Below are 12,542 nucleotides of genomic sequence, written 5' to 3' on the forward strand. Positions count from 1 at the left end.
CGAGGACATTCGTACAATATTTGTATGGTTTTGTCAATAAATGTTGCCTAAGCTTCCTATGTATTGATCAGATGCTGAAAAGGGTGATATAAACACCGAAGTGATCTCCAAAAAGGTCAAAGTGGGCGCGGTGCTATGATCAGTGTTCTCTCCGATAAGGAAGAGAGACATTGCAATCTAGAAGGTAACAGCAGTTCCTTGGGTCCTTCGAAGCACTTGTTTAGTACAAAGTTTACTCATCAATATTTTTTACAATGCACCTAGAGTTTATTTTTGGGATGTTTCAGAAACAAATGTACCTGATATAGAGGAAACCCAATTAATGGATGGTGATGTGCTCCCCATTGTGCAAGATATACTTGCGGAATCGCCACTTTTTAGGGAAGAAGTGGAGCTCTTCAAGAGCTATTATCCTAGCAAACCCTTGACATCCATACCGGTGAACCAAGAGAAATCTCCTTGAAAAAGCCCTAATATTGCAGAGGCTTTTGCAGCGGCAAGAAATGCAAAAAAACACAAAGGGACTTCAGGTATAACTGGGTAGTCTCTGAGATGTTTGCATCTGTATGGCTTGATTAGGGTGTTTATTAATAGTTATTACTACTCCTGCACGAGGGGCAAGGGGAGACCAGAATGAAAGGTTGGATGCAGCCAAAGGATCAGAGAGTGCTAAAGAGAAGGATTTTGTGGTTGTGGATGGGGACACCGGTGCAGTAAGTGGAGAAAACTTCAAAAAAGGTGCTGCAAACACACGGGAAAAAAATTCCTACCTTAGACTCTACCTAGTGTCCATGAGTGATGCTGTATAACCAACCCTTCCATGCGCCTTTTGGTTGTACCATCCTTTTTTGTATCAAACCACTATCCTTCTTTGTACCGCAATCCTTTCGTAATGTAACAATAGAACGTTTGGATCAACCTGGAGTTCCTCTTTGATTGTCAAAGTGTTTTTTTATGTGACTTGTGATGTGGTGCATGTGTCTTTTGATGACTTGTCCATTGAGGTGAGATCCATTTTCTCTAAAAAAGAATTAATATTGCAACTTTCTGACTCTTGCGTTCTGTTTGTTTAGAGGAACTCAAACCCTTGGGCTACAACAGGTAGAAATGGGTAATGCCCCAAGGATTGAAAGGGGTTTTGAAGATCTTGTCTACTTTACGACGCACAGGTTTTTCCAACACAACAAAAACACCAAAGGAGCTGCTCCTATTGATACAATATTTGGCTATTTTTCATGGCAAGAAAGGCACTGACATGAAGAGTGGTACAATGTCTCATGATGAATCACAGGATCCTACTGCCGGGGCATCCATGCATGTGCACCCAGCGGCCCCTCCAGACTTCGTCCCTATCGGTGATGCTCACAAAGATTCCCCTCTAGGGCAAGATGTGCAGCCAGAGCCTTTGAAAGAAGTGCATTTTCCAGAGTTACAACAAAATATAAGTTCCTGTACAAAAAGGTGGAAGGATGTTCTAATGCCTTTCACAATTATCATTGTGACTGCTCGGCTAATGGAGGGTACGCCATCTCCAACCTGTCCTGCTCAAAAAGTTCTGGTATTAGACATGAATGGGGTTCTCTTGAGAAGATACCCCAATCCAGAGATCCCTCCAAGAACCAAAGATTTTCTCTGTCGAAAAGTGTTCAAGGGAGGCAGTGACCGTGGCACCTTTTGCATAATCAAGCCAGATGTGCTTCAATTTCTTCGTGAATGCGCAGACTTCTTTCGCCTTTGCATCTGGTCCAGCTGCACTAACAGATACATGAATATTACACTTAAGGGTTGCCTGAGCAGGATGCATCCCAGAATCTAGAAAGAGCAATTCTGCCAAACTGACTACGTCAAATTGCCTTTCAGACTTACTGATATCAAAGAGCTGCAAGGCGGTGAAGCAAAACCAGTTTTTGTAAAGGGATTACCGGAGCTCTTAAAAAGGAAACCAGATTGGAGGGGGTCATTGATTCTTATGGTGGACGATACATGGTACAAAAATATTCTCAACAGTGATACAACCATGATATGTCCACCAACATTTCAACCGGATGACGAATCACAGGATTCTCGCTACCTCATGAACACTCTATTTCCATGGCTAAAGGGGTGGAACAGTGTGAAAGATTCTGATCAATATGTCAGGATGCACATGATATCAAATGAGAAGGACCAGATTTTCCAATATGTTATCAGATATTGGTCACAGAGAAAAACGACTTGATCGTAAGAGACCAAGTTTAGGTTTGGGCCTATGTACTTGTGTAAACAGCCAATGGGAGTTGATAACCCCTTTTTGTATCATTGACATATTTATATCAACCTTCTTGAATCTGTAACTGGCTTCATACTAAAATGGATATCTCATACTTCTTGGCATTTGTGATTTTGTTGGGAAATGATACGCGGTACTTCAAGTCATTTGTAATTGAGTTGAAATTTTTAAAGCTTAGTCAACTGTGTTGTCTCCTCCTTGCAAATGCCCCAGTATAAATCTTGTTGTATGGTAGATGTCTATTTCTGCATGGTAGTTGCCTGTTTATGAATGTTAGCTCTATTTTCTGCATGGTAGCTGCCTATTCTTGATTGGTAGCTATCTATTTTTTCATGGTAGCTACCTGTTTAAGATTGGTAGCTATCTATTTTCTGCATGGTAGCTAGCTTCTTATTACTGGTAGCTATCTATTTTCAGCATAGTAGCTAGCTGCTCATGACTCGTTGATATCTTGTATCAGCATGGTAGCTCTATGTGGCAGCTATCTATTTCTTTTTGGTAGCTACCTGTTTCTACATGGTAGCTACCCCCTCTGACTCATGATTCATACTCATGACAATTTTGAAATAGAAGATTGTGTGCATGGGAGAGATAGAGAGAGAAGTGAAAGAGAGAGAGAGAGAGAGAGAGAGAGAGAGGGAGGGAGGGAGGGGGGAGAGAGAGAACGCTAGTTTTATAGTTCCAATTTTTTAATTGATTCGCGGTTGGAGTTTGATGATGAGGCCTTGTGCCTCGGTCTGGGAACCATCAGCTGAAGACTTTAATCCTCTTCTTGGATGTTCATTCTTCCTACCGCTTATCAAAAACTCATGTTGTGGATCCTTAATCCTAATCCTATGTCTTTTCTATTCTAGCTAAGGCTCGTCCCCTTGGGGTTTTGCTATGATAATAATATTTCAAGGGTTTTACCTTGGCGATTTTCAGCCTTGTGTTTGGTTTTTCAGCCGCCGGTTACGGTGTAGTTTTATGTTACAGTTTTTGCCCACCTTCTTTTTCGCGGAGAGAGAGAGAGAGAGAGAGAGAGAGAGAGAGAGAGAGAGAGAGAGAGAGAGAGAGAGAGAGAGAGAGAGAGAGAGAGAGAGAGAGAGAGAGAGAGAGAGAGACCGTGACTCGAGGATGTTGGTTTTTCTCACCTATAAGGCAACTGTCTGTGAATCCTTTTCACCCAAATTTCTCCATATCAGAGTTGTAGAAAAGAATTCAAATTTCATTGATGGAACCATAAAACCCGTCTATGGTCTCATAAATCGGTAATTCATTTAATTAATACCTAGAATTATTCACACACACATACTTTAAACTCGTTTCCTCGCTCAACACCTGGTTGGCACGAAAGTCCGGCGCCCCTTGCGGTATTTGTTTTTTAGTTAGAAGTGGGAAATTACAATGACTTGTTCACACCTAGTCATCACCCGCTCTGGCTAAATTGAGGTTTAAGGATTCATAGGAGATTTGGAATTTTGGTTGGATTATTGTTTGTTCATTGACGATGAGGCCTCGTTCCTCGAACCCTAAACCATCAGTTGAAGACTTCCCTACCCACAACAACCTCCCAAGTGAAAGGAAGGTACCATTACAGAGCAAACACTTCTCTACCCACAGCAACCTCTAAAGTGAAAGGAAGGAACCATTACATGTACAAAAATAGAGAGCAGACATCCTATTGTGAATTAGAGCCCAAGAACAACATAGCAGTATATCCTTGCACCATTTAATTTGGAAGAAACAAAGTATACTTTACTCATTGAATATACTGGAAATTCTAAGGTCCCTATGTATCAAAGGGAATGCTGTTGTAAACAGCCTCATATACATCGGGGGACATCATAAACAAGTTGTGGTCGATTCTCTCCATGGGAAACTTGATAGCTCTCACAAGGTGTGATAGCATATAGACTTCAGGCTTCGAGTGCAAGAGCTTGTATTCATGTGGATTTCTAGATCGCTGCTCATACCAAATTCCCTTGACCACATAAGATCCTCGCAGGCAATAATTACCCCAAGCATTGGTAATTGGAGACTCGATGCATGAATTCTCTTCCATGCACTTCAACAAATAGAAATCCATAAGCTCGTCATTGTCTGCACTTGCAGCAACAACAAAGTTATCATCTACATGCAGAACATCTGTCAGGGTGTCATAATGTCCTTCATAGGCTGGATTGTCTGTTTATTCCTCCACCTCAAAGTCATCCGTGAGCTCGATCAAAACGTACTCCCAAGACCCCACATGCGTAGAATTGGAGCATCTCCTCCAGAGACCGTGCATACATGCACTACAAAAGCATGATAGTGTCCTACTTCTTAGAGCTCTCCCATTTTTCAGCGAGTAACCAGATACGCAATGAATGCTCCGCACATTAGGGACAACCTTACAATCCCATACCTAACTTCAATCGACCTCATCTAGCTTGATCTCCCAAAACACCCGTGATACTAGCCTGGTCTTTGATGGATAAGAAGCCTCTGTGCCTGTAGACATGGTCTCCCTCGAGAATGCTACAACTTCATGTGCACACTGGAGTTTTACTCATTTGGCTTCAACTGCTCATGAGTGAGATGACGTTTGATGACAGCCCCTGCTCCATCATGCTCACCTTTTCCATGACTTGATCCTGAAAAGTTCCATGTCATAAGAGCCCCTGTTAGAGTGCCATACCTAGCAACAAATTAAAAAGGCCTCTTGGCTTTGAATTGAGAGGCTGCGCCATCTGACCACACCCAATGTTCTTGGACTGCTATGCCAAATTGTTGCAACCATTGGTGATGTAGCATGAAACTGATGAACAAAAAGAGTACCATGAGTCTTGTCATTTGATATGTAGAAGTGATAATATTTTTGGACCACTCTTGCAACGCGGTGTCAAGAAATTTGCGGTCTTGCCAGGAAAGAACCGGGCTTATGGCTGTGAGAGTTTGTGAGAGAACTCAACAAAAACTATAAGAAGGAGTTACACCATAAATGCCATGAAGACTAGGGTTTGGAAAGAAGTGCAATCAAAGAAGATCCACTCTTTCTCTCTTGCACTCACACACACAAAGAAAGAACACAAAAGAGAATGTCAAAACAACAGGAAGATGAAAACATCAAGGCTATGGTCATATCGTATCATGGGTAATATGAATGGGTTAATAGATGAGTTAATGGCATTCAATCTTGGCTGACCAAATAGGCTACGAATTGTTCTTTGTAATTGAAGTTTTGTGCTTACCATAATATATATATTTTGTCTAGTGATTGGGATTAATTGTGTGTACAAATCCCCTTGGTTCATAGCAAGATAACTACACTTACGTCAAAATAAAAGTTATAGTCTATGAGAGGTAGTATGATGGGATCCGGTGATAGAAGTATTTCATTAAGCCTTTCTGAGCCAAAGAGAAACACTATACGTTGTTGAAACTGTATTTTACGGCTAATCCATACGTTAATTCTAATAGATCGTACAGAGTGAAAGTGATAGAAATTATCATCATGTGGGTTATTCATCTATGATAGTATGTGAGAAATGTAGATATGAGAGAAGTGAAGAGATGAGAAGTTTCCCTCCCAAGCCCTATTCTTGCCCGTAGGCAATAAGGATACTGCGGGGAGAGATGTACCTGTAGCAAAGAGAACCTAGAATTTGTAGAGAGGATGAATTACTAAGAATGAGAGAGATAGGTTTGGTTAAGGAGATGATATTAGATACATATACATATATATATATATATATATGCTGGATTAGAGATGAAAAAGAAAACAACAAGAAATCAAGAAAACATCAATGTAGAACACATCTTACTTGACAAACCTTTGGCACCATTATTGATGGAGAGAGAAGAAGAGTGGAGAATTCCACTTTGATTGATACACCAAGTGCAAGACCTTCTTTGATTAGAGTTGATCTTCCAAGGTTAGCTTGTTGCAAGAATGGCTAGTCTTCTTGTAGGAGAAAGTGTAGGCTTAGGCTTCTGTTAATGGCTATGGCATTACTACTCACTCCCTCATGAATTCCTCTCATCAATGGCTTGCATGCTTGATTTTTTTTCAAGGAAGAAGAGGTCCCCTTTTATAGGTGAACGGAACCCCCAAGGGTTTACACAAGAAGAGAGGAGCCAGTGTGAATAGAAACTGAAAAAGTTGGAAATGAGCTGTCCTTGCATAATGTGGGCAGACTGGGGTCCAGTATTTTGATCATATCTCCTCAACTGTGGCTCCAAATAAAAAAGTAAAAATATGGGAAAAAACTTCAGCTCATTACCTACAACTTCATTTTTATATGCATTTTCCAATTCGGATTGGAACCTTGTGTAAAAAATTCATCAAAATAGGGTCCATTTCTGGCAGCAAAAGTCTTCCTGTGGTCCCCTTAGCCTAGACTTTCATTTGATTCCAAAGGACACCTCATGCCATATGAAAGCATGACATTTCTCCTTGACAAAGTTTTGTAATCATGCTTGCAATAATGCATTAAAATAAGTGTATCTTTGAAATCATGCCACCTAGGGTCCCACTAGGATTTGATTCCCTCCTAGTAGCTATTTAGAAAGAAATATAAGAAAAATATGAAAAATACATAGAATATATATATATTGGATTATACCCTAGATATAGGATCTAGCTAAGGTGTGAGATGATAATGAGATAGTAGAAATAAAGAATCAATGCTTTTTGCTCCAAGTTAAAGAGGCGGAGCTATTGACGCTTTTTCCATAGTATTTTCTGATGGTAAAGTAAGAATAGGTTACCCTTGAGAAAAATAATAGGATGAGATAGAAGGCGTATTATTATACTTAAATATGCATATGTACATTATAGAAAATATAACTATGTATCTAAAAAGTTACAAGATAACTCTTGTAGCATGCGTTCCCACTATATACGTGTCACATCACGACAGCGGATATAGGTGATGTGGACAAATATTGTGACCTGATCAGAGTACCAGTGCATTGTTTGAATCTCATTCTTCTCTTTGAACGTATAGTTCTCTGCAAAGTCCACTACAGACAATACCACCGTTTCTAATAACTAGAAGACACTCTTTGAATTGCTCAGCCTGCCATCTATACACAGAGTTATGTTGGATATACTTCTTCAAGTGATCCTAATCAAAACTAGAAGCTCTTTGCTTTTCATCTTCTTGAATGAAAGGACTTTCCTCTTCTTATTTTTCCCGGCATCTGTTTGTCCAACTTTGACATCCTCGAATAGCTTGACTGTCACGATGCATCCTGTCTGTGATTATTCCCTTGGGCATGCAGACATTTTTTCTGGTCCACAAATAGAGCATTCTCCCATTAAACATTTTTTATTGTGATGGCTAGCACTTTCAAACTTCGGACACACAACAGTTTCCCATAGTACTGTCATATTGCTATAGGTTTGAGCACATACATTGCACTTGTCAGTGACCCCACAAATTTTACATTGGCAAGTACAGCTGACGGAATGCAAGCCAAGAGAACCTTTCCTTATCTGGTTTAAGGCATCTCTCAACATCTGGACATGTGTTATGTAGCAGCACGTGTACCTATCCTTAAGTTTGTGGATAAATTATGGCTTTAGTTTCTCGAAAGTTCATTGCCCAATCTTCACATCTGGATGGGCTCTTTGAAATTAAAGGAAGAATTCTACCTGTAAACATGCAAACCTTTGGACTTCACATCCATATGAGCATGGTTTAAGAAGCAAGTAGAAAGAAAATTGTTGACCTATTTCTATTATGCACTCGATTGTACCTACTTATGGCCTAGTCAGCTTAAGTATATTTGATGGAAACCATGCACTTCAAAATACCTTCCCTAACATAGGAATCTAGCAGGTGTAATGAAACCTATAGCCACCCGTCACCAGACTAGCCTCCTTGATGAGCTCTTTTTCAGGTTGCCACCACCTAGGGGGTAGCTACCTATATGATGAGCTCTTTTCAAGTTGTCATCACCTAGGGGGGTAGCTACATGTATGATATGTTAGTGTACCAGTTTCATGCACCTACCACCACATAGCACTCAACCAAAAATGAAGGTAGAGTGGTAGCTACCTGACTATAATCTTCAACCAATAGCAAGTTGAACCCTAGGGGATAGCTACCATGTATGGAAGGTAGCAAGGGATTGGTCACGCCCTACCTTGGGAGGCTGCAAACTAAATGGGTAGCTACCTAGACCATAATTGTGGTGCTCTCAAGAAAGACTGAAATCCATGTCATTGTAGCCACCTCATGAGCACACCCCACCACAAATAATGGGATAGCTACCAAGCAAGGTACTTACAAAAGGTATCTACCACGGACATACTAGCCATGTAAAAAGGGAAAATAGCCACCTCTTGACCTGAATTGCTACATTGTGCTCAAACACCACCAGATGGGAAAACCTAGCTACCACATCAACAAATTTTTTACTACAACCCCATCAGCTAGGAAAACCTAGCTACCATACCAAAAAAATTCTACTACATGCAACACTATAACTACCATCCTGGATGCCTACTAGTAAGTAGCTACACTCAATATGTCTTATAGATTGGGTAGCCACCAAGACAATGACTTCTAAAGATACTAATGTATATAGTAGGTGGACATCCCAGGTTATAAGTTGCATGCTGATTGACAAGGCATCATATCAATGACTTCTTCCTTAAAATTGATAGCTACCACCCTTACCTCACACAATCTGGTGACTATGAAAACCATTCCTGTAGATATACAGCAAGAACTAAGCTTGTATCAGCACTAACGGCCTGCCGCATATCACTTCAATGTAGGACTCATGAAAACGAGAGGGTGGCTGCCACCATAGGGCTAATTACTGTATTTATCCCACCTAATCTTACAGCTACAAAAAAACTTACAACACGCCAACAAGAAAGATAGGAATGAAGCTAATGTAATCTCAGGATGCTTTTCAAAGTCCAGAAAAACATCAGAATGCAGAAAAACATCAGAATGCAGAAAAACATCAGAATGCAGAAAACATTCACTTGGGGTTGCTCTAGAAGATGCACGGGATGCTTTTGCCACAATTTTCTCTTGATTCGTCTTCGGCACACATCCTTCTTGTTCGGCGAGACCTCGGGGGGTTCACTATGTGTAAAACTACCATATCACCTGCGTTCAAGACATGTTTATAGAACCCCTTATCTGTGAATTTTGTTAGGAATATGATGTACCCTTTTCTTTTAAAATCTGTAAGTTTTTCTCAAATTTGAAAAAATAATGCCCTTCTGTATATATATTTCTGTAAGTTTCAAGAACTTTAAATACCCTTTTGTTGAACTCACGTGATAGGTTACATTTTTATTAGGTGACCTCCCCGGGGGCGAGACACGCGTATTCTCTGCCCAGAAGGAGAGCACCAATTCCTTGACCTCATCAGAGATTGCATCTTTTGTGTGTGCTTGTCACTCGCATAAATGCAATGGCAAGGATTCATTTTTTAATTTCTCTCTTGCTGCGTAGAAGTTTCTATGGTGTGTCCTAGAAGTTTTGAAGCTGCATAAATGTTTGGGGCCGATGCTCTCACGGCCATCATGATAGTGGCCCTCTTAAGAAACAGTTCTTTCTTGCTCTTGGGTTTCTTGATGGTGGAAAGAGTGTCCCTGAAACCCACCAGCACTGGATTCTCTTGCATCTCAATTTTGAGCCCACGCATGCAGCCATCATTCAACACATCCTTCATGATGGATTCCTTTGTCTCATTGTCAAGGCCTCTTGTGTGCTGTTTGAAACATGTGACAATATGCTTTGTGATAGCTTGGCATTTCACAATAATTGGATGAGATGGATATTGGTTCTGACTTTCCTTGAGCTTGTGACGATACTCTCTCTTTCTGCGAGCTGCATAGCTTATGGCAGCAAGCCTTCTACATTTTGCACACTCACAAATGCCGGCATGGTTTGCACATACTCCAAAACCCGAGGGAGCTTCAACACATGTTGTTCCATCTATTATCCTTGCTCCAAAACTTGTCGATGCCCCAATCAATGCTGTTTCCATAGATGCATTCCTGTTTCTTTCTCCAATAAACCCATTACCCAAGGGTGCTGGAACCAATGTTGATCCAATGCTTGAGGCTGCTCCGCTTGATGTGGGTGCCATGTAGACCGAAGTTAAAGCCCTACCGCTTGTAAGGTCAAGACGTGGCTGTCTTCCCACCATGACCTTCTTGATATGTGGCAAAGAGTGCACGCTGACCACTCTTCCTGCAATGTATAAGTTGTAGCTATCGTTGTTGCTTGAAACCTCCTGCTTCACTACCAACACCCTCTGTGCTTAGCTCGAAAATCTGCTCTAGCTGCTTGCCGATTGGAAAACAAAAGCAAAACTTCTTCTCTTCAAAACCTCCTGCAACCCCCCTTCTGTGTTTGTCTTTGCCTGGAAAAGAAGCTTATGTGCAAATGCTCGTGCAAGACTACCAACTTTGTAAGAAACTCCCCTTCTGTGTTTGATTTGTAGAGAAGCTTCTGTGAAAATGTTTCTGCAAGACTATCAATCCTCACTCTCTTGTGCTTGGTTTCTGTGCATGTAGAGAGAGAGAGAGAGAGAGAGAGAGAGAGAGAGAGAGAGAGAGAGAGAGAGAGAGAGAGAGAGAGAGAGAGACATCGACTAATTTTGTTTGAAATTTCTCCAGGGGCGTGGAGGGAACTATGGAACTACAAAACTGCCAAAGGTCATGGGAATATTTTAATCATAAATGTCCACGCTTTGAAAGTTTAATGTTTTATTTAGAAATCTTCTCTTGGTTCCTGCTTTGATATGCAAGAAGCTACCTCTCCACCACCAATGTCCGGGACATAGGTATTTAGTCCACCTAACCATGCACGCACCCACCTCTCTTCCTCCAAATCAAGAGATTGATCATGAGATAGAGATTCTTCCAAGAAGTGAGCCATTGTCAAAGAGACCTTATAAAATGGTGCTACTAGAGGCCATTGAATTGAAGGAGCAACTTTGTCAACTTATAGAACAAGGATTTATTAGACCAAGTAAATCAAATTGGGGAGCTCTAGTACTCTTTTAGAAGAAGAATGATGGGACTTTACGACTCTACATTGATTACAGAGGACTAAACCAGGGTAACATTTAAGAACAACTATCCTATCCCAAGAATCAATGAGTTGCTAGACAGGCTACATGGTTCCAAGATCTTCTCAAAGATAGATTTAAGATCTGGTTATTATCAAATCAGAATAAAGGAATCAGATATTCCAAAGACAGCTTTCAACACCCGATATGGACATTTTGAGTTTATAGTAATGTCATTTGGTTTGACTAATGCTCCGACTACATTCAATAGATTGATGCAGGATATTTTCAGGCTGTACCTAGATGACTTTGTTCTTGTCTTCTTTGATGATAGTCAAATCTACTCAAAGGATGAAGAAGAACATGAAGACCACCTGAGAAAGGTGTTGGATATTCTTTGAGAACACAAGCTATATGCAAAGATGAGCAAGTGTTCATTTTTCACTCCAAGGATTGAGTATTTGGGATTTATTGTTGCACATGAAGGAATCTCAATGGACCCTACTAAAGTTCAAGACATTTTTGAATGGACTCAGCCATCAAATGAAGTGAGCTTAGAGGATTCTTGGGAATCATAGGATGTTCAATTTTCACTCCAAGGAGTGAGTATTTGGGATTTATTGTTGCGCATGAAGGAATCTCAGTGGACCCTGCTAAAGTTCAAGACATTGTTGAATGGAATCAACCATCAAATGCAAGTGAGCTTAGAGGATTCTTGGGAATCACAGGATGGTATAGAATCTTTATAAAAGATTATGCAGTGATTGCTTCACCCTTGACCGATCTTTTGAAGAAACGAGTGAAGATAAGTTGGGGACCACTACACCAAGAAATATTTGACCAACTTAAGCAGTATGTAGCTGTAGCACTTTACCTAAAGCTACCAGATTTCAATCATGCCTTTGAAGTCGCCACTGATGCTAGTGGAATAATAGTTGGAGGAGTATTAGTTCAAGAAGGCATACCAATAGCTTTCACCTCGCATAAGCTTAAGGTTCATGAAAGGAACTATCCCACCCATGACCTCGACTATTGGCAGTCGTTCACGCTCTAAAGCTATGGAGACACTAATTATTGGGAAGGAAGTTTTGACTTATAACCGACCATAAGAGCTTAAAGTGGATTTTTACCCAAGCAACTTTGAATATGCGACAAAGACGATGGATAGAACTTTTGCAAGAATTTGACTTTGACATTATCTATTGTCCCGAAAAATAAAAGACGGTTGTAGATTCACTCAGTCGAAAACCATTTTTGAGTC

At 40.6% G+C, this 12,542-nt stretch overlaps 1 protein-coding gene and 1 pseudogene across 1 annotated transcript; one reads left to right on the forward strand and one right to left on the reverse strand.

Moving 5' to 3' along the window:
- The first annotated feature begins 322 nt into the window (after nucleotides 1-322).
- On the forward strand, nucleotides 323-2,218 carry LOC147426568 (uncharacterized; annotated as a pseudogene).
- Nucleotides 2,219-4,040: 1,822 nt separating this feature from the next.
- On the reverse strand, nucleotides 4,041-10,414 carry LOC147426569 (uncharacterized). The gene is made up of 3 exons (XM_086498219.1): nucleotides 9,810-10,414; nucleotides 4,867-4,928; nucleotides 4,041-4,435 (listed from the first exon to the last, which is right to left on the reverse strand). The coding sequence occupies exons 1-3, from the start codon at nucleotides 10,412-10,414 to the stop codon at nucleotides 4,041-4,043; spliced, it is 1,062 nt and encodes a 353-aa protein (XP_086354345.1).
- Between the last annotated feature and the right edge of the window lie 2,128 nt (nucleotides 10,415-12,542).

The sequence above is a fragment of the Adiantum capillus-veneris genome, chromosome 24, assembly GCF_014529385.1.
Source record: "Adiantum capillus-veneris isolate H3 chromosome 24, ASM1452938v2, whole genome shotgun sequence".
NCBI lineage: Eukaryota > Viridiplantae > Streptophyta > Polypodiopsida > Polypodiales > Pteridaceae > Adiantum > Adiantum capillus-veneris.